At 27.8% G+C, this 22,785-nt stretch overlaps 1 protein-coding gene across 1 annotated transcript in view; it reads right to left on the reverse strand.

Moving 5' to 3' along the window:
• LOC117169888 overlaps positions 1-22,785 on the reverse strand; it is a 36,865-nt gene that overhangs the window by 13,476 nt on the left and 604 nt on the right. Inside the window, exon 2 of the mRNA XM_033356396.1 lies at positions 22,211-22,366. Coding sequence (XP_033212287.1) covers positions 22,211-22,366 — 156 coding nt within the window. The remainder of the gene's footprint in view (positions 1-22,210; positions 22,367-22,785) is intronic.

Below are 22,785 nucleotides of genomic sequence, written 5' to 3' on the forward strand. Positions count from 1 at the left end.
TATTAAATGGCGACCTAAATTTACATATGAAAAACAATGTCATCAAGTTACATTCGCTCACTCACAACCAACTGTCATCGCCTAGATATGTAAATCTTTTCACATATTCTTGGTTTAAGAGTGGATATATAGATAAAAAACCTATACATTTCGAAAATCCTGTTGAAATTGGATTTACGCAGTCAGACCAAGCTTTATGCGAGATTCCTGGATGTACGAATGTTGCTATTATTAGATGTGCATGGTGTCGAAAATCCTTATGCCTTAAACATTATTTCGAAGATTTTCATTACTGTACAAATTATGTACCGTGAGTGTACATGTAAGTCTTCCTTAAAACTGGCTTATGTTAATCAGATATATTGCTTTGAAAGAATCTATTAATGTTGTATCACTTGATTAATTTTTTAAGAATAAAATAACATAAACATAATTCCTCACATTTTTGTAAGGAAAATCAGTTATTGATAAAAGAAAAATCCACAAAAAAGGGAATTTTTCTTTAAAAAAATTAAGGGTTGTAACCCCTTAACTTAAAAATGATTGTCAAAGAATGGGCATTTCATGCCGAATATTTTGCCGTTGAAATGATATCAATATTCAAATTTTTTGTTGAGATAGGAAAAAAATTCGATTTTTAGGGTGAACTTCGAGGGTCAGTTTCACCCCTTAGAATCGTTTTTCCGCCGATAAAAAAAAATTGCTTATTTCTTACTTCTTCGCACCCTAAAACATATTGAAATTTCAAGAAAATTGGAGGCGGACACCTTGTAAGGGTTCCTTGTTAGAATCTTTTTTTTTGCACACCAATTTATACATTTGAAAAATACACCGTTTAACTCGATGATAAACGGAAAACTTTTATTCTTGGGAATAAAACAGTAATGTATATGATATATTTTTTCGCGTTTTCGAGATGCATCGATTGTCCGAATGAAGAACCTACCAATATCGTTTTTGAATTTTAAAAATTTATTTTCCTGGCATCAAAGAGTTATTTCTTTATATAAGAAATATAACAGTACCGCAAATGATGTAATTGTTTGCATATTTGAAATGCGTTGATTGATCTATTAACAAACCTTCGATAACCCTTCTTGATTAAGCCATAGCGACTTAAGAATTTAAAAAAGTTACATTGTTTCTCTGAAGAAAATATTTGTTTTAATTTGGAATATAACACTGTCATAAGTTAAAAAGTTGCTCATTATAACAGAACACAGCGACTTACATTTTGGTGGGCTCTCTGATTGTCTGTAATTAAGATCTTCGGTAAGAACAATGTTCAACAAAAAAAGAAGTTTAAAACCTAATAATTAAAATTGCAACAAAAAAGCTGAATCTTTAACAAAATAATTGAATTTTCAACAAGATGGTTAATATTTTAGATAAAAGCATGAATCTTTAAAAGAAAAATTAATGCTCAACAGAAAACTTTAACCTTTACCCAAGTAGTTTAATGTTCAATTGAAAAATACCCATTTTCGAAAAAAAATTATCAAGCTTTCAACCAAAGAGATTCATTTTCAACAAACAGTATTAGTTGATATTCTAATCAAAAAGTATATTTAAACAAATTAAAACCAGTTAAAATTGATTTTTAAAAAATACCAACATTTCACACAAAAAGTTGAATTTTGCACTATGGAAGACCTTTTCAGTTAAGAGAGGAAAAAATTGCAATAAAATAAAGTTTTATCAACCTTTTATCCCACCAAGCACTTACATTTTTAATCAAGAAGGGTCATACTCTGCCAAAAGAGACGATCCAATAACAAAATACATAAATTCTTAATTAAATTGTTGAATTTTCTGTAAATATTTTTTTAGCTCTAGTTCTGTTTGCACCAAAAAGAACAGCAATATCGAGAGAAAAATTCTTGTAGGACAGAGTGGGGCTAAGCTGACCCTTGCTTCTTTAAAGCAAAATATAAACCGAGTAAACAAGTGTTTTTTAAATAAAATTTGGCTAGAAATGCCCTATCTTTATCAATGGAGTTTCGTAAAATTCTGCATGACATAGCACATTTTACGATATAAAACGTGTTTCCGTAAGTGGAAAGTTTCTCTCAGCGCTTGTGGAAAATGGTGTTTTTTTATTGATTATTATCATCAAATAAAAGGAAGGCATCTTCATCTCACTCACAATAAGGTGCAGATCATTAATGTGATGTTAGATTTTGATTTATATTAAGGAAGATTTAAAGGCCTAAACATTTTCAAAGGAATTTTGAAAGTTATGACGGTGCAGAATTTGATGAAACATTATGAGTAGGCAAATAATTTATCTTCATCGTACACAGTCGTCTTAAACAAACGCTACATTTTAAGACAATGATGGTTGAATAGTTGGATAATTTAGTTTGAAAATAAAAAATTATCGTTAAGAAATAGAGGTATTGGGGATTTAAAATGTTCTGTAAAATAAACTTCAGTGTAAAAATATCATATAAAACTCGCGAACTATAAAGGGTATACAAAATATGCAAAACTCGTTTCTAACAAAGTCTGAAAAGAAGAGGAATTTAAATAATTTCAGCACCTTTAACTGATGTAATAATTAAATATCTGCATTATGTTTCATTATCTACTGTAGAAAAATCTCTCCCTTTTATAACAAAAAACTTATTATAATTTTTAAATATTTAAGAGCACGCACCTTTTTGATTTTTAAATTCTCTTCTAATGAGAGCACTCTTGTTTTTTCGGAACAAAAGCTGAAGAAAATTTACTCCCCAAATTACATTATTTAGAAAATATAATTCAAATTTATAAATAAATACGTGTGGATATTTTAAAAACCAATATGAATTAATTAAATTTTGAATTAAACAAGATAATAAAATAATTAAAATTTCACCTAAAAAGGATAGGTTTTCAACTAAAAAATGGAGTAGGTATATTTTTAGGTTAGAAAATTAATTTTCATTTTTAAAAAACAATTTATCAACCAGTTGAATTATACGAAAAAATATCAATTTTCAACAAAATAGTTGAGTTTTCAGGTTGAAAATTTAAATTTTTCAGAAGACAATTGAATTTTATGCCGGAAAAGAAGAATTTTCAACCAGAAAGTTCATTTTTAATCAAAAAGTAATTTTGAACATAATAGATGAATCTTAAACCAAAATGATGAATTTTCAAAAAACTACATTAATTTCTACCCAATAAGCAAATTTTTAACAGAATACACATTTTCTATCAAATAGTTGACTTTTCAACTCATAAAGAATACATTCAAAACTAAAAATAAAACAGTTACATTTTGAGGTAAATTAATTAATTTTTCATAAAAAAAAGTAATGTACAAAAAAAGTAGTTAAATTTTCAGATAAATACGTTAATTTTGTATCAAAATACTTTCATTTTGAACCGGCAGTATGTATTTTTGATAAAAAATTTAATACCCAAATAAGTTATTAAATTTTATAAAAAAGCGCGGAATTTTAAGATAAAAAAAAATAATTTTCTACAAACCAGTTCAACTTTCAGCTTAAATACAGTTAAATTTCCAACCAAAAGATTGATTTTTGAACCAAAAAGATTCATTCCCTACCAAAAGAGATAATTTATTAACTAAAACGCATTACTTTTCGGCCGAATACTTTAATTTTCAACTAAAAACTATATGTTTTGAATCGAATAGTTGAAATTTTAAATAGGAATTTGATTAATTGGATTTTGCACCAGAAACGATGAATTTTAAATCAAATAGATGATTTTTTAATTGAAAAAGACGAATGTTCCATCAATGATGTGAATCTGCTACCAAAAACTGAATTTTGACCATTTCATTCTGGGATGAAGGAATTAGTCTAATTTTCAACTGAAAAATATGACTTCCCAACAAAAAAGTTGAATTTTCAAGAAATTAATAAAATGTTAACCTAATAGTTGAATTTTTAATCAAACCTGATGAGTTCGCCAACAAAAATGTGTTGTTAGACTTTTCAACTAAGATTTTCTTATTGGTTTATATTGAGTCAGTTCACATTTATGCGAAAAAACAAGAAAAAGGAAAGATTTCTTGAAAAAAGGGAGAAAGTAAGAATTTTTTAAAACTTATTAATAAATTTTTTAACTGTTTCAAACTTTGTAAGAATTTATAATAAAAAAAGCAATGTGCTCAAATAAATAATAATTTCTAAAGAGTTTAATTAAAATTATTCTTATGACAGTATTAATTATTTTGAACTCATTATTCATTGTTCGATTAACGGTTATGCACAATAACACTTATATTTCTGATTAAAAACTATAAGTTGTATCAGCTTTTTTGTAAAATGTCATTTTGAAGTTAGGCGGAGACGGGTCAAAATATTATTTTAATATTACTTCTTAACAAACTTTCATAAAAGAGGGTATTTTTCAACACATTATAACTTTGGACCTATAAAATATATAATATTTGTTCAGCTTTTCCTATAATTATGTCTGCTTTAACTATTAATGTGACTATTTTCATCTCCAGTATACAGAAAATATGTTATTCCATGAAAACTAACAATATTTTTTTCACCAATTTTTTAGAAAAATATTGATTTCGAAAGCTGTATCTCCTAAAACGCATACAAAATAAATAATACTTTTTTTTATTTTTGCGAGGAATTTAATGTAATTTAATTTCTATTAAGACGAATTAAAATTGACATGTTCTGAAGTGAGAATATATTTTTTCTAAACTGATAAAAATTGCCATTTTTGATACTTTTTCTAAAGTTTCAATGGGTCTCAGATGTCCCAAGATTTTTGTGTCTAGATACTCTCAAAATAATCATGAAGCATCACTGAAATGACTTCAGAAGAAAAAATGAGAGCTGTAAGCCCTTTTAAGTTGAACTGAATCCAAGTTCACCGTGGGTTTCAAACAGATTCATGGACAAATGTTCAAGTCAATCAACCCACGCAGATTGAGCAGTTTTAAGTGAGCGAATCTGGCTTGAACTTATCCAATTCCATAATTATGGATTTTCAATATCGAGAATATCCTCTAAATCTTTTAAGATTCAATTGAGAAGTTATAATGCTTTCCTAATTTATATTATAATTTTATACTGTTATATTAAGAATGATTGTGTTTAATAATATAGTATCCTGATCATTAAACAGAATTTGAAGAAGCTAGATAAGTAAAGGGACTTTAGTAAAAGCATGCAAGTAATAAAATAAAATATTTCAGGAAATCAAAACATCGTTCTCAAGAATTTAACTAATGAAATTAACATAATTTTATAAAATTGTTAATCAACTTATATAGTTTTATGGAAAAAAACCTTCAAGTATCAGTTCGAATTAATTTTAAATGTACCGCTGAAAGTAAATGGCGTCTCTCGTATAGCGTAGGCGTATGTACGTTGCTTCTGCCATGACGCCGTGACTCACGATTTTCAGTTTGTTAATAGGTCGATTCTGACTCCACTTTAATTCAAGTTTAATAATTTATTTCGCTGATATTATTTTCATTTGTCGGTTTAGTTTCTTCAAAATGGGTAAGTTTTAGTTTAATATTGAAGAATAATTAAATAGTTTTAAGTGAACTGGGAAAGTGTCCTTGAACAAATTTATAGGATAACTAATATGTCTTTTCAGAAAAATTAAATAACTTCGACGATTATAGTGTGCTAGAATTGGCAAACATATTGCAGAACCAACTAGTTTCAGATAGTGTGGAATGTTTATGTGCCTTTCCTTATGTACACATTTAAAATTATATACCAATGTTGAGAGCCTACAACTTCAGGTCGCTTGTTAGTATAGTTATGCATGCATAATTTTCACATTTCTTGAATTTTTCTATCCATTCAATAATTTATTATTTTATTTCAATAGAACGCTATTCATTATAAAATCATCTATTAAATCCATTTAAAACTACCTTTTAAAATAATACCTGGAAATAAATTTATCAATTTATTTAGTAGTTGCATGGCCAATTCCTTCATAGATATTGATACTAATCCATTTATTTGGTTATTCTTTTATAATCTAGAGAAATTTTGTTTCTCAAAGTATATTTGGTATCGCGTTTAGCATGTTGAACTTTTTGTTTCTGTAGATAGTTAATCTTTTTGATTAAAAATTGAATCTCTTAGCTGAAAATTGAACTTTTTGATTAAGAATTCTTGAATTTTATTGAAAATTCACCTTTTTGGTAGTAAATTAATCACTTTGTTTAAAAAATAATCTTTTCTAGTTGAAAATTTAACTTTTTGGTTCAGAATTATTGAATTTTGTTAAAAATTCGGTTTTTCGGTGAATAATACATATTTTTGTTCGAAAACTTATCTTCTTAGTTGAAAATTTAACAAGGTTTTAAAGATGAACTATTTTCTTAAGAATTAAACGAAGTATTTTTTCATTCTCTTTTACAAAATTCAAATTTTCTGGGTGGATAATTTTGAATATTGTTGAAAATTGATCTTTTTGGTAGACAATTATTCTTTTTTTTTCATTCATCTGACTCAGTTGAACATTAAACTTTTAGCTCGAAATTCATGAATTTCGTTAGAAATTCGTTTTTTTCGGTAAAAAATTTAACAACTCGATTCAGAATTTTAGTTAACAATTCATCTTTTTCTTTGAAAATCGAACTATTTTTTTAACAAACCCTTTTTCTCTTAAAAATTAATCTAGTTTAGTTGAAAATTCAACTTTGGGTTGAGAGTTTTTGTGTTTTCTTGAAAATTCGTGTTTTTAGGTATAGAAGTAACTTTTTTTATCAAAATCTAATTTTTTTAAAAATAATTCAACTGTTTTTAAAAACAAATTCTTCATTTTGTCGTTGTCTACTGATTTAGGTCTAGAATCAAATCCATTTCAAAACAGGCAGGTTCTACACTTGAAGTTGCAGAATCTCTCGGGACTAAATATATTGTTTTTTAAAGGAAATTAGGTGATAGGTATTTTTGCGATTTGTGAAACAAAATTTTTTTACGGAGTTGTACGTGTTTGAATTTTTTGCTTTGTTTTTCAAAAAAAAATCCTTAAACTTATATAACTTTTGGCCTAATTGAGATACTTCAGATTTCTTTTCCGATTCTGGTAGATTTTATCGCCTTCTTTCGAAGTCCATAAGAAAATTGAAAAAATGTTTAAAATTAACAAAATGGCAGCGGTTTTTCTGAAAATACTAAAAGTCGATTTTCTCAAAAACCCCAGACTTATATTTTTTGGCAATTTTTTATAGAATTTCTTATCATGAGGAAAATACCTTGTGAGTTTTATGTGGGCTAAATACCTTTGTGGCCAAAACATTTTCTTTCATAGAATTGCATTATCGTATTTTTCTTGAAAACAACAATAGATACGAAAAATATTCACGAAAATATTATGCATAGTTAAGAGAGCTCTACAAAAAGTTCTTTTACTCATTTCTGATATCTTGCACCATTTCCGAAAAAAAAATAATAATTTTTTCAAGCAAACAAATTCTCTTGATCTCAAGAATGGATAAGCCTACATAAAACTTATAAAATATTATATTTATATAAACAAAAATTTGTAAAAACTATTTCTAAAAGCAGGAAAGTTTGGGTTTCCCCCTTTCGCAGAAATTGCCTGTATGTTTCTAGTCCTTTGAACTATTTTTCAAATTTCACATATAAATGAACAATGGAAATTCTAAAATGTCTTTGTCGGGGCAATTTTAAAATAGTTTGCTACTAATCACAATCTAAAACATTCACACTTGGAAGCCCAGCTAAACCTTTCGTGGCTAAAGTGAAAAAGTTTTTCCTGCTGTTAAACTAATTTTACTTTCTACACAAGATTTAAACAATTTTATACGACTGTAAATGCAAGAGTGGAAGAAGGTGCCGTCTATCCCGAGGATACAAAAATGTCACATGTGGAAGATGGACATTAATAAAGGTGATATCAAAACTGCTTACATAGCGAAAAATGCAAAACACGATTAGGCTATTGAATTATCTATAACAGACAATGATTTCTCTTTGGATTCTGAAGACTCTACTAAAGTATCTGAGTAAATGGATTATAAATATCTGAAAATGTAGACCGAGGTATTATTTATTTTTTAAGCGGAGTTTCAAAAGAAGTTTTTGTACATTAATGAAAAATATCTGAATAGATATGAAATATATTTCATTATATTGATTAAAACACTTTTTAGTAAGACAATTTCTTGTCTTTCCATTATTTTTGTGACTTCAATTGCTTCGAAAAACATAAAAAATTCGATTTTATAAAAAATAAATTTGTAACGATACAAATTGTTTACGTCTATTAAAGTAGTTAGTTATCAAGTTTCACAAAAATGGTACCTGCACCAAATTACCCTTCCTGGTTGGCTAATGTGGCGCGCTCTTAGTGCAATTTGGAAAAGGGAAATAAAAGTTGTTTACTGAGTTCAATGAAATAAATTTTAGGTAAATGATGAGTGTAAATAATGTTTTGTGAATTATTTGCAACTTGAACGTTATATCTTATGCTTTTTAGTCCGGAAAAATGCTACTGTACTTTTTCACTACTTCTTGGATACTTTAAAAATACACACATAACACCTAAAAATAGCTTCTCATAATAAGAATTGTGTGATTAGCTTTACTGAGCAAATTTTTTCACTATACAAAACAGTAAACATAATAAAATACAGTACAGAAAATACCTCTCGCTATGAATCAATCAATTTCTGTAAATGAGGGTGCGCCACATTAACTGCCGCGCCACATTACCCGCCGCTTCCCTAAACAGAATTTTTTTGCCTATGAAAATGGAATTTTTGTGTTTTTTTGGAAATGGTGCAAGATTTCATAAATAAGTAAAAGAACTTTTTGTAGATATCTCTTAATTGTTCAAAATATTGTCTCAGCGTTTTTTCTTATCTATTTTTGTTTGTAAGATAAATGCGAGAATTCGAGTTAATGAACAAAAAATCTCATGGTCACAAAAGTTATTTCGCCCGCATAAAATTCATACGGTATTTTCCTCATAATGAAAAACACAGCCAAAAATTCAAATACGCATAACTCCAGAAATTTTTTTTTTCACAAATCGCGAAAATAAGTACTGCCTAATTTCCTCTAAAACCCAATATATTTCGTCCCAGGGAGATTCTGCAACTTCAAATGCAGAATGTGCCTGATTTGAAATGGATCCGATCTAGGATTAAATTCTAGAACTTTGGTTTTCGGAGGTTTCTCATCGAGACAAAAAATGGTCGCGTGATTAAAGAACATTTCTCGGATCGGAAAGGACCTCATCGGGTGGCTTCTCTGGGTTAGTAAATTATTCAACATCGTTTGAAATGAAGATCTTAAAGACTGCCAATGACGGCATGCCAGCCCTTGGCTCCCCCATGATAAGAAAGAATCCTTTATAGACGGCCACTGTTGTTTTTTTTCTTTTTGGCGCATTAGAAATGGTTAAAGGTGCGAATACTTGTATCTTGGGCGTGGCAAATTGCCGCACGCGAGCGCTCTAATGATGCGAACAAACGAGCAGACCCCAAGAATGACCAGCAACTCTATAAGAAAATAAGAAATAAAAGGACCAGCTTACCATTGCGCAAAACGTGTTTTGTCCGACATTATTTTAATGTATAATATTAAGCCGTTCTTTATTCGATATTATTTAATAATTTTTTAAATAGATAGTGTCTAAGCAAATATAGGTCATTCAAAAACTATGTCACGCTGCGGGGGGAATGTTTAATCAACTATAATCACAGGAGTCTTTATTTATACAGTAAATTAAAACCCTGTCGGGTACATTTCTATCAATTCATTATTTTCTCGAGGGAACGTTGTAAAGCCCTCAGCAGGTAAAACGGTTAATATGGCTGTGAGTGCAAAAAAATAATTTAATGTTATTATGCATAATTATACTTAAATTTAAAAAAAAAAGAAAAAATTTTAAAATTACCGAAACTCAAACTTAAAATTTTCATATTTTCTGCTAAAATTTAGAACATTTGGTGCCTTTAAAATTTGAAAAGAATTTTTCTTAAATATTGAATTAATTTCAAATCATCTAAGTACGTTTAGATATCATATATAACAATTCGAGATTGAAGAACCTTTTTTCCTAAGTTCGAAAGTATCGGATGAATGCCGTCAAGTATTAATGATATTGTGCTCAGCCTGACATCGTACCTATGAGGATTGGAAGTACGACTTATAAGCGTGCGGTGCGTGGCGTTCGATTCTCGGTGCTTGCAAAAATTTTAATAAAGTGCGTATCTCTTTAGTTGTAAGTGATCAGTCTTTTCTAGTCAAATTCAACAATTAATTTTATTTTAGAATAACTTGGGAAGTATAGTTAAGAATTTAATGCCAATAAACATACGAGAAAACGGAAGAGTGTTTAACAGAGGCTACAGAAAGGTGTAAAATATTTTAATTTAACTTTTGCAAAGAAAATGTATTTTACATTTGGATTAATATTTTCCTTCTGCTAATAAAAAAATGCTAGTATTAATAGATTATGACAATGTGCAAATTAAACTTGTTTACTATTGCAACCATAGAATCAGACTTCAGAAACCCGGGAAAAACTTTAATGGTTCATCATTACAAAATCTCGTAAACCATAACACTTGACCACATAACACATAATCACATTAGGACTTAATAGTGAAATAGAGAAAGGATCAAGAAACGACCTCACTGTTTAGTCGGGCAATAGGAAGGCACCCTCGCTCCAATCTGGTCAGAGAGTCTAGGCTGGTGCCTTTTCTACAAAGCGTGACGTTCTTGTCGGGTCCTTTACAGATTTCCCGTTCAGCGCCCCAATAAAGTTAAAGCAAAATAACTAGTACCCTACCAAAACCAAGTCTTCATTTCTGCACGGGTTTCCCATATTCCCTCTTAACCTGTTTTTTAAAAAATTTATCTTTTTCCCCCTGTTTTAAAGAAATTATCCTTTTTACTTTTTCTTGTTTTTTCGCTTTTATGCGATTTGAAATAATAGAACCTAATAAAAAAACTAACTATTCTTCGATAAATGATAGTTCTTTTTAATTGAAAAAACTACAGTTATTATCTTTTAAGTTCAGAATTCATCTCTGTTCATTTGAAATTCTACTATTTGGTTGAAGATTTATCTATTATATTGAACTTTTCTCTCTTGAAAATTGATTGTTTTTAGCTGAAAATTCAACTGTCAAATTTCCCATTGAGACTTCATCTTGATTGGTTAAAAATTCAAATATCTTGTTGAAAATCCTTTTTTTGACTAAAAATTAATTACTTTAACTGTAAATTTAACTATCCTACTTTTGGTTGAAAAATGATCATTTTATAGTTAAAAGTTTAACGATTTGGATAAAGGTTTATGGATTTTGTTGTAAATGCGTCTTTTTTAGTAGAAAACCAATCTTCTTCAATACAAATTTAACAGCTTGTTTGATAATTAAACTAACTTGTTAAGAATTCATTTTATTATGTGAAGATCTAACGGTTCGGATATAAATTTAAACTTTTCATTGAAAATTATTTTTTTTCAAATTAAATTTTTCACTCGAAATTTAATTATTCCATTATTGGTTGAAAATTGATCGCTTTTAGTTTAAAATTCCAAAATTTGGTTGACAATTTACGTACTTTATTGTAAATTCGTTTTTCTTGGTAGAAAATTATTCTTTTTTATTTATTGGCAAAGCAACTAATTGGATCGGAATTGAACTATTTTTTAACTTGGAATCCAAAATCTCTCTATAATTTAAACTATTTTGTTGGAAATTTGTTTCTTTTCTAGTTGAAAATTAATTTTTTTGAAACTGCAAATTTCACTATGAAATTTTTATTTTAAGATCCATATTTTTATTTCAATATTCACGCATTTAACGAAAAATTTATGTTTTATAAAAAAAGGCATGTATTTGGTTAAAACTTAGTATTTTTTAGTAGAAAAATTCAATCTTCTTAGATACAAAATTTAATTCTTTGCTTTAAAAGGTAACTATTTTGTAAAAATTCATTTTTTTATTGAATACAACTGCTTTTTATTTAAATACAAATCTTTTTTGGTTGGAATATCATAAATTACACATAATTACACAAAATTTAATCATTCCATTTTTGGTTGAAAATTCAGCTTTTTGTTAAAAATTAAACTAATCATTTGAAAGATGGTCTAATTATTAGTGTACAATGAACTTGCTTATTAAAAATTCATTGTGGCGGTTAGAAAATTCAACTGTTTTGTGGAAAATTCATTTAATTTGTTAGAAATTTATCTTTTTAGGTGGAAAATCAATCTTCTTCGTAAATTCACCTTTTCCTTTGGGAATTCGTCTATATTCTATTTGAAATATAATCTTTTTTTTAATGAAAATTCAACTGTTTTTTTTTTAATTTTCCTTCTTAATTTGGTTAAAAGTTTAGTTATTTTGTTGAAAATTCAATTCTTTTTCAAATTCTTCTTTGTAACCGACTCTGCGGAAAATCACCCGAGAATATCCGGAAGAAGATTCGAAATGTAAATAAATAAATAAATAAATTTAAAATTTCACTGCGAATAGGTGTAAATGCAATAAGAAAGAAATGCTAGAGATCCACAGAGAAGCAAGACTCTTTTAACATCGCTCGAAACGAGTCGAAGTACTTTATATGAGAAAAAGAAATTTAAAACGAAAGGGGAATTGCTGCATAATGCTCGAATAAAAATTTGAATAAAATAAGAACGAAAGACTCTCGTGATTGTACGCCTCACTTCAAAGAAAAAAAGTGAGCCAAATGAGAAAATTATTACTGGGATTTGTATAAATATACTGTATAATAATAAAGGAGGAATTGTAAAGTATTCATAAAGTATCGAATATAAAGTGCATCGAAAAAGGGGAGGCGAAGGAGAAAAAGAAAATTTATTCGAACACGTCGAACCTTCGAGTTATGTGGAAGACAAGTTTCCGATACAAACGAGTTCACTGAAGTCGTTTTCATACTCGTCTGTTACGTATCTCAAACATAACTAGAATCTGACTTTACCTAACGTGTATCCAATTAGTCGTTGGCCTATCAAAGGTAATTTATGAGAACTCTCTTCTTTTTCTACTAAAAACGAATGGAAATATTGCGTTTTTATTTAGCGACCCTAGCACATTGGTCAATAAATAATCATTGATGGTTAATTCAGCGATCTGAATTAAATTTTTCGATGCTAAAACCGGTTGACCTTAAATTATTGAAAAGTTTGATGTCTAGAGCGAATATAGATAGTTTATTCCTTTCAGAATTTTCCTCAAGAAATTTAATGAAATTCTATTAGCATATATATTATTTTAATGGTAATGGTATCATCCATTGAAAGGCGTAGAGTAGGTAGTTAATTTTGAGGAATTAATTGAGCCTTAATTGATTCGTATGATTATGGGAATATAATCTATGAATCTGTTGCTCTCAGAATAGGGGAACTAGGGCGACTTTTTACAAAAATAGAAGAATACATTCTTTTAAATAAAATTAGGGTCTGAACACTATATTAAATATAATGTGAAAAGCTTAAGATTTAAAGTCGAAATGTATTGCATTTCTAACAAAATAGATGACTTTTTATCCAACAATTTTAATCTTTAAACCAAAAAGACCATCAACTTTTTTATTCAAAAACAGTAAATTATTTATTTAAAAAGACGAATTTTCAACAAAATATTTGGACCGTTAACATAATAGTTGATTTTTTAAACGAAGAAGATAAAATTTCAAAGAAACAGATGCATTTTCACACGAAAACGATTAAATTTGACCAAAAACAGTTTGAGTTTTTAGCAAGTAGCTTATTTTTCTGGAAAAAAAACGAATTTTTTAGAAGCTAGTTGAACTCTTGATCTAGGAGTACGAATTTAGAAAAAATGTAACTATCGACAAAGAATCTGACCTTAAACAAAAATTGTTAAAATTGTATCCAAATAGTTAAATTTCCAATCCAAAGAAAGTATTTACAACCAAATAGTTGAAGGTAAAATTAAAAAACATTCTTTTATAACCGTATATATTTAGAATTTTCAAATGTATGTAAGAAATATTTCTACAAAAAAGATTAATTTTCAACTCTAAACTGGTGCATCTTTAACAAAACAAGATTAAACTTCTACAAAAACATGAAATTTTAAACCAAAAAAACGAATTTGCAACAAAAGAGTTGCGCTTTGGACCAAGAAATATTTTTCATCAAAGAGAGAAGAAAATGTTATCAAATTGTTAACATCATAAGCCAAAAGAGCGAATTCTTTATCAGTTCAATTTCGAACAAAAAAGTTACTTTTTCTAGTAATTAATAAAATATTCGAACCTATTAAAACTCTCAATCTAAAACTATATATTTGCAAAAACAATTAAATCATTAAATTTTCAGATAAAAAATTAATTTTTAACTACAAAAAACTAATTTTCAAATAAACTTTTAATTATAACATTAATTATGAAAATAATATTTAAATGAATTAATAGTTGAGTTTTCAACCAAAAACGATTAGACGAAAATAGACTAATTAAATTTTCAGTAGAGAAAATTAATTTTCAGCTGAAATAAAAAACGAATTTTCAACGAAATATTTCGGTTTTTAACAAATCTAATGAATTATTAACAAAGCTGATCAACTCTTAATCAAATAGTTCGATTTTTTACAACAAAAAAGCCATTTTTAACCAAAAGTACAAATTTTTAACAAAGTAACTGAACTTTCAACCAAGAAATTCAATTTTCAACTAAAAGCGATCAATTTTCAACTAACATTGAAAATTTGAAACTTTGAGTTAATAAATTATTTTTCATAAAAAAAAAAGTTTTAACTAAAAATGATCAATTTTCAACCCAAATTAGAATAGTCAAATTTTGAGTTTAAGCAAAAAATATTTTCACCTGAAAGAAAAAACGATTTTTCAACAAAATATTTCGAACTTGAATCAATAAAATGAATTTTTAACAAAGAAGGTCAAATATCAATCAAATAGTTAAATTTTTAACAAAAAAGATATTTTTCCACCCAAAGTACAAATTATTAACAAAATTCATAAATTTTTAACCAATTTGTAACCAATTTTTAACCAAATGAGAAAACGAATTTTGGACGTAATAGTTCAATCTACAACCAATAAAATGGTTGAAGTAGAGCAAAAGCAACCGAATAGATACATTTTTAACGAAAAAGACATTTTTTCACCAAAAACAAATTTTTAACAAAATGCCTGCATTTTCAAACAAGAAATTCAACTTTTAACTATAAACGATCACTTTTTACCCAAAAATGAAGAAAGTCAACTTTGAGGTTAAAAAAATATGTTGGTTAAAATTTTCACTAAAAACGATTATTTTTCAGCGTAAAATGGAATAGCAAATTTCTTATTTAAGAAAACTAATATTTAGCTGCAACAAAATTTCTCCAAAACAGCTTAATCTTTAGCCAATAAAATAGAATTTCTGACCAAAATGACTTACTTTTTAACAAAATAATTGTAATTTCAATAAAATAATTAAATTTTCAACCAAATAAGATGTATTCTTAAACAAAAATATACTAGAAGACTTTTTAATTTTAAAAAATGAACTTCAAACCAAAAATAGTTTAATTTTCTCATTGGGTTTTTTTTTTATTCAGTTAGCATTTGAATGTAATAAGGAGAAAAAAAGGGAAATTTATTGAAAATAAGGGATAAAAGAGAATTTATTTTAAAAAGAGAGATAAATAGGGGAAAGAGTGTATAGTAGGGTGGCTCAAAAATGTTTTTTTTCCTTAGAGGGCAACTATCCCCCCAATTTCATTCCAAACCCGAAAAAAGAAATTCGATAACTTTTATTTAAAAAATTTTTTAATTTTAACACGTGCCGGTTTTGAGTTGAAGTTTCCCATGTAAAATGCATGGGGAAAAATCACTTTTTTGAGTTTTTGGAATAATTTGTTAGGGTTTGAAAAAATGTGACAAAAAAGTATAGGGGTCTGTAAAGAATTATCCAAAGAAGGATTTTATGGATCAGACATATGGGGTTGAAACCTCTAACACACTCTCACGAGTACCTGAAAACTGCCCTTGAAACGAAAACTGTCTATTCTTCATGAAGTCGACCTTTTGAGCACTATATTCTCGTATTTCTTTTACTCAAAATTATAACTATTGGTCTATTAGCATATTTATTATTATTTAATAACTTATTATTAATTATTTAAACAAATGAAATTTGTTTAAATATCTTTTTTCGAGATTTTTTCCCCATTTCCCTTAAAATTGTTACTATTAGTCTAAATTAACATTAAAATTATTTCTTGAAAAAAAGATCCTACTCCATCTTCACTCCATTGGGAATCGAACCACAAAACTTCTGATTTCCGGTCAGGTGCTTCTCCAATTAAGCTATTAGAGGGATCAGAATAAGAACTCTTAATTCAAGAACATAACGCTAATTTTTAGCTAGGTGTTAATGGCACAAGTAATTATTTTCAAATTTTTAAATTTATCTGCTATATAATCAGAAATTGTACCTTACCGACAGTAGATCAGATTTAGAATAAAATAGAGGGGATCGTTGTCCTCTAGCATGAAAAAAAATGTTGGCATACATTTTTGGACCACCCTAGTGTATAGCCTCCTATCACCACTTATTTGGTTTTTAAAACTAGGAAAATAAATAATGTTCTTTTTCCACGCATTTCCTTCTTGGGCTGTGCTTAATACACAGAAAACACTTCCCTCAGGGCAGCTGGTTAGCGAAAGTCAATTTTAAATGTAGATATTCGATATCATGTTGGATACCCCCAACGATTACGTATTTTAACTTTGACTTAAAATGTAATTGGATTTTTTATTTATGGTTAGTTTACGAATTTGAGGATATAGTAGGTGTTGTTATATGGGGTCGTAATATAAAGAAATATACGTGACTAAACGATGCCAAGAAGTGGACTGGCGTCCATCCCTTGATTTCTTCCTTCTCATGAATCTACCTTCCAGAACGAAGCCGAAGGGCACCAGTGGACTAACTGGTTCTCTGTTACATCGATAGGTCACATTAATCATAATGCGAACGATGCATCGTCTCACTTTTTATCTCTTCGAAACTCTACGAGATTTTCAACTGTAGCTACTTACCAACCCTGATCGGCAGCTCTTACACAAATGCCTTACACCTTACATTGATAAAAAAGAAAAATTCGAGACATAAGTTCTGAAAATTAATGCTAATGAAATTTCAACTTGAATCGAAGAATAAGTGGCCGTGAAAGCAATTCTCAATGGAATCCCAATAAGATCTCTACTGGACTATTCAAAAAGTACGGTACGATGTTTTGAACAGTTTTTCTGGCTAGGGTGATTTATATAGCTCTTTCGATGGATTTATGAGTCTGTTTAATTGAGTGTGTATAAAGCGTAACGTACAATGACTTAATGATACTGTGCACCTGGGGTGATTGCTAGAGAGATTTAATAATGAGCCGCATTGTCGCGCTGTTGCTGGATGACCATATAGTGCATTTTCAACGAAAAAGTTTAATATTCAAGATTGAAAAATCTAATTAGCTACCGAAAAAGATGATTTTTCGACGAAAGAGGAGTTTTCCATTTAGAATGTCGAATATTTTAGAAAGCATTTGACTTTTAATCGCTAAAAAAATAGATTTTCAACCAAATAGTTGTGCTTTTAACCTTTCAAGACCAAATTAGGGTGACTCAATTACGCTTTTTTTACATTCTCATCATTTATGATTGAGAAAGTATTGGAATTATCCAAATTTTGACATCACAGTTTTTCAACGGATCTTCACGTTTCGAGACCACCTGAATCCAAAAATCAGGTTTTTACTATGGTTTCTGCCTGTCTGCCAGTCCGTCCGGCCGTCCGTCCGTAAACACGATAACTTTTGAAAAAATGAACGGATCAAATCCATCTTTGGCACACTTTTTTAAGGTCCTAAAAGAAAGGACCAGTTCGTTAACCAGCCATTTTTGATAAACATTCAAAAAGTGAGCGCATTTTGAAAATTTATGTGACCACTTTTTTCTGAATTTGAAAATTCTATGTACCGATATTTATAGTATTAAAATGGAAACAATTTATCCTAATGACTTTTTTTGATAAAAAGAAAATTCTCAGAGAAAAAAAATCTCTATTTTTTCGGATTTAACAGGTGTTGGTTTTGACTTGAAGTTTTCCATGTAAAATGCATGGCGAAAAATCACTTTTTTGAGTTTTTGGAATAATTTTTTATGTGGCGGGAAAGTATGGGGATCTGTTGAGAATTATGCAACGAAGAATTTCATGTATTACATATATGGGTTTGACACCCCTAACACATCCCCTTGAGTACTAAAAACTATCCTTAAAACATAAAATGTCAATTCTTCATGAAATCGACATTTTGAGAACTGTATTCTCGTTTTCTTTTACTTAAAATTATTACTATTGGTTTGTTGGAATATTTGTTATTATTGTTTAATTAATTATTTATTATTTAAACAAATGGAATTTGTTTTAATAGTTTTTTTTAGAAAATTGCCCCCCTTACGATTATTACTATTAGTCTAGTGGAATATTTAATAACATTAGTTTATTAATTTTTAATTGCTTAAACAAATGTAATATCTTCAAATTTTGTCTTTTTGTGAAAATTACTTATTTTTCTAAAAATTATCAGTATTGGTCTAGTTGAATATTTATTAACATTAGTTTGTTCATTTCCAATAATTTAAATAAATGGAGTTTGTTTGAATAATTTCATTTGGAATGTTTTTTAAATACAAATTATTACTGTGGGCCTAGTGGAATATTTATCAGTAACAATTAATAACTGAATAATGATTAATTTAATTATAATTGATTCATCAGTTATATTTAAGTAATAATTTTTATTAAAAAAATTTTTTTTTAATTCCATTTTTTTAAATGATAAATAATTAATGAGCCAATGTTAATAAATATTTCCCAAAACTAATAGTAATCATTTTTAGGTGGGAAAACGAATTTTCGAGAAAAAAAATATTCAAATAAATTTAATATGTTTAAATGATTGAAAATTATTAACCAATGATAATAAATATTCTACTAGATCTATAATAATAATTTTAAGTGAAAAAAGACGAAATTACCGTGTCTAAAAGGTCAATTTCATGAAGAATTTAAATTTTTTGTTTTAAGGGTAGTTTTCAGGTACTCGTAGGTGTGTTTTAGGGGTGTCAAACCCATATGTCTGATAGATGAAATTCTTCGTTGGATAATTCTCTACAGGCCCCCATACTTTCCTTTTACATTTTTTCAAATCCTAAAAAATTATTCTAAGAACTAAAAAAGTGATTTTTCCCCAAGCATTTTACATTGAAAACTTCAAGTAAAAACCGGCACCTATTAAAATAAAAAAATTAAAAATTAAGGAATTTCTTTTTTCGGATTTAGAATGAAATGGGAGGATCGTTGCCCTCTAGCACGCAAAAAAATTTGGACATGCATTTTTGGACCACCCTGATGGCCGTAGGTCCGGGAAAACCTGGAAATCAGGAAAACAGAGAAAATTTTATAGATCAGGGAAAATCAGGGATTAAAAAGTTCATTTTCAACCAAATATTTTAATTTCCTACAAAAATAAAATAATTTTTTAACCAAAAACACAAATTATCCATTAAACAGTTGAATTTTCACCAAGAACTACCCAGAATTTAATAGTCAAATTTACAGTTGAAAAAATTGATTTTCAGGAGGAAAAAACTAATTTTTAACAAAATACCTAAATTATCAACAGATACAATAAATTTTCAACAAATCAGTTTATATTTCAACGCCAAGAAGTTAAATTTTCAAACCAGGAGATTAATTTTTGACAAGAAAAAAGAATTTACAACAAAAGAATTCTGTTTGCAAACTAAAAAGTATAACTTTTTACACAAAAGTGACTTCTGAAGCCGAAATTATAATTTTTTATCAAAAAAGGGATTAATTTATAAACAAGTAGTTGAATTTTCAACCTTAGACAATTTTTTACCCAAATGATTGAATTTTTATCCAAATTGTCGAACTTCTCAAGCAAAAGGATGAATTTAAAAAAAAGTTGGATTTTTAACCGAATAGTTGAATTTTCAACCCAATGGTCCATTTTATAACCAAAAAATTCATACTTTTACCAAAATCAGTTGCATTTTTATCTAAATAGTTTAATTTTCAAGCTAAAATATGCATTTTTACTCCAAAAGGACGAATTTTTTATCAAAAAGGGCAAATGTTCAAAAAGACAGTAAATTTTTAGTAAATAATTAAATTTTCAACAAAATATTTAAATTTATAACAACATAATTAAATTGCCAACAGAGAAGTTGAAGTTTCAACAACAAAAATGAATTTTTATCAATGAACTTCAACGTTGAACCAAGTAGTTAAATTCAAAATTAAGAAAAGATTAATTCTCAGTATAAAATGAGAATTTTGATATTTGAACCAAAGAAATATTTTATTTTACAATGAAAAACAGTAGAATTCAATCAATAAAGGTAATTCTTGGCGAAAAATGTCAGAGTTGATACTTCAAGCAAAAAATATTTTTATTTAAACCAAAAAGGATCAAATTTTTACAAAAAATGGATTCTTAACACAAAAACAAAAATTTTGTACAGCATTTTTTTCACAAATATAATAATTTTAGTTAAACTGACATAGAACGCTTAAACTGATAAAACTTGATATAAGCCACTTTTTAATAGATTTCTGACTACCAGTAAATATATAACCGTCGAATACAAACATGCAGTTTTTTGAAAGGTTGATTGCAAGTTGAAAAGTTGGCCCTGAAAGGTACCTTACAATAAAAGGCTTAAGCATGAAGGCGATAATGAGAAAAGTGGATGAAATATTTATACCTCAAAGAGGAAATGATCCGCCTTCTTCGTTATCGAGTTGGCCACAATATGTGTAATGTGTACAGATTACAGGTTACTCGTGCTAACAAGGTGAGGCGATTTCAAAGAGATCGTGGCGCAGCTCCTTGAGGCGAAAGAAAAGAAAGGGGTGCTTAATATCAGACGCCCAGAAGCGATCGTGAAATTGAATTTTTTCATGCCCAGCAAAAATTCGAGAAGGTGAAATGTGGTAGTTGAGCATCCAAACTTGGAAAATTACTTTTGGGGAAAGACTAGGAAATCAAATTATTTTAAATTAAAAATACTACTACTTGGGTGCTTGTTGAACCACTTCGTTGAAATGAATTTTTTTAAGGTTCTTCTCCTTGCTTGAGAATTCGTTTTTTTTTTTAATTAATTTCTTTACCTTAAAATGTAACTTTTTCACTCTTGGTTGAAATGTATTATCTTATAGTAAACAATTCGCATATTTAATTCAGAATTAACTTCTTCGTTGAATATTCATATTTTCGACTTGAAAATTCAACTATATCACTGAAATTTTTGTTGTTCAACTTTTTCTTTGAAAATTCATGCATTTAGTTAAAAATCTAACTGTCATAGCAATATCATCTTTTCAGTAAAAAATGAGTGCTTTTTTTTGTTTTGTTAAAAGTTGAACTACTTTGTGGCAAATTAATTATCTCCTTTTTTAAATTTAAGTACTTGTTGAAAACTGAATATATCTTGTTTGAAATCCTTGCTTTTTTATAAAAAATTAATCAAGTTTAATATATATCCTGATTAAAAATTTGATCGTTTAGTTGAAATTTCCACTTTGCAGATTAAAATTTATTTTTAATGATTTAATCGTTCAACTCGGTTGTTGCAAATTTAAATATTTTGTTGAAAATCAAACCATTTTGTTAAAAAATATATTTTTTTTACTCGAAATTTTAACTTTTGCTCAAAAAATTATATTTTGTAAGAAAAAGAAACAATTTAAAATTTTTAATTTTTTAAATGTTTTATTCCGTTCGCAAAAGATTCTATTTTAAGAATGTTACAAGATTTCTATTCTTTTAGATTTTTCCCAGTGATACATTTTTAGATTGTATGTACTGAAATTAAGAAATTTATTTATAATAAATTTTGTAACGTTTAGGTGCTTTTTAGAAGCATATTATGTCCAAATTGTTCAACAAGGAAACTAATTTTGTCTGGAACGTTTCAAAAGATCTAATTCTAAAAGAAAAAATGTAAAGTACCTTGATGACTGATTATAATAAGTATTTATTTTTTAAATTTACACACATCAAGGAAAATAATTTCTATTACAAATTTGAAAAACTTATACATTTATTTGCTCATTTCTAACAGATTTTTATCATACATTCAAACACTATATTTGTTATATTAAGCAATCATGATAAATTTACCTTTATTTCTGGGATATTCCGTTTTACACGAGCTTCTGAGACTTTCACACGACCCGTAAGAACACCGAGCAGATTTTCCATCATCCAAACAAAGACAAGAGTGACATTCACTATAGAAAAATTCTCCTGGACAAGAAGTTCCATTAGTGTAAATCGCTGATAACAGTCAATAAAAGCAGAAAATATATGTTTAGAAAAGTGACAAATTATTTTTCGCAAGAATCATATTTTTCAATTTTAAGACATTAGTAAAATTCAAAAGAATATTTGCGTTTTAAAAGAAAAAAGGCATTTGCATAAGCATAGTTCTTTATAAATAAAACATTTAGTGTTATTAAAAAATGCACATATTAGTGGTAAAAATTTACATTACTCATGTCCCCAGAACACGCAGGTGCCATCTGAAATAATAGAATATTTTTAAAAATTAACTAAACGAAAATGAATGATTATAGATAAACAAAATTCTAAACTACGAGGGTAGTTCAATAAGTCCTTAGAATGAAGTATAAAAACAATTTTTTTTGGGTAAATTTTTTTTTTTCAACATAATCTCCTTGGAGCTCTATACACTT

This window comes from Belonocnema kinseyi, chromosome 3 (genome assembly GCF_010883055.1).
Source record: "Belonocnema kinseyi isolate 2016_QV_RU_SX_M_011 chromosome 3, B_treatae_v1, whole genome shotgun sequence".
In the NCBI taxonomy this organism is placed as follows: Eukaryota; Metazoa; Arthropoda; class Insecta; order Hymenoptera; family Cynipidae; genus Belonocnema; species Belonocnema kinseyi.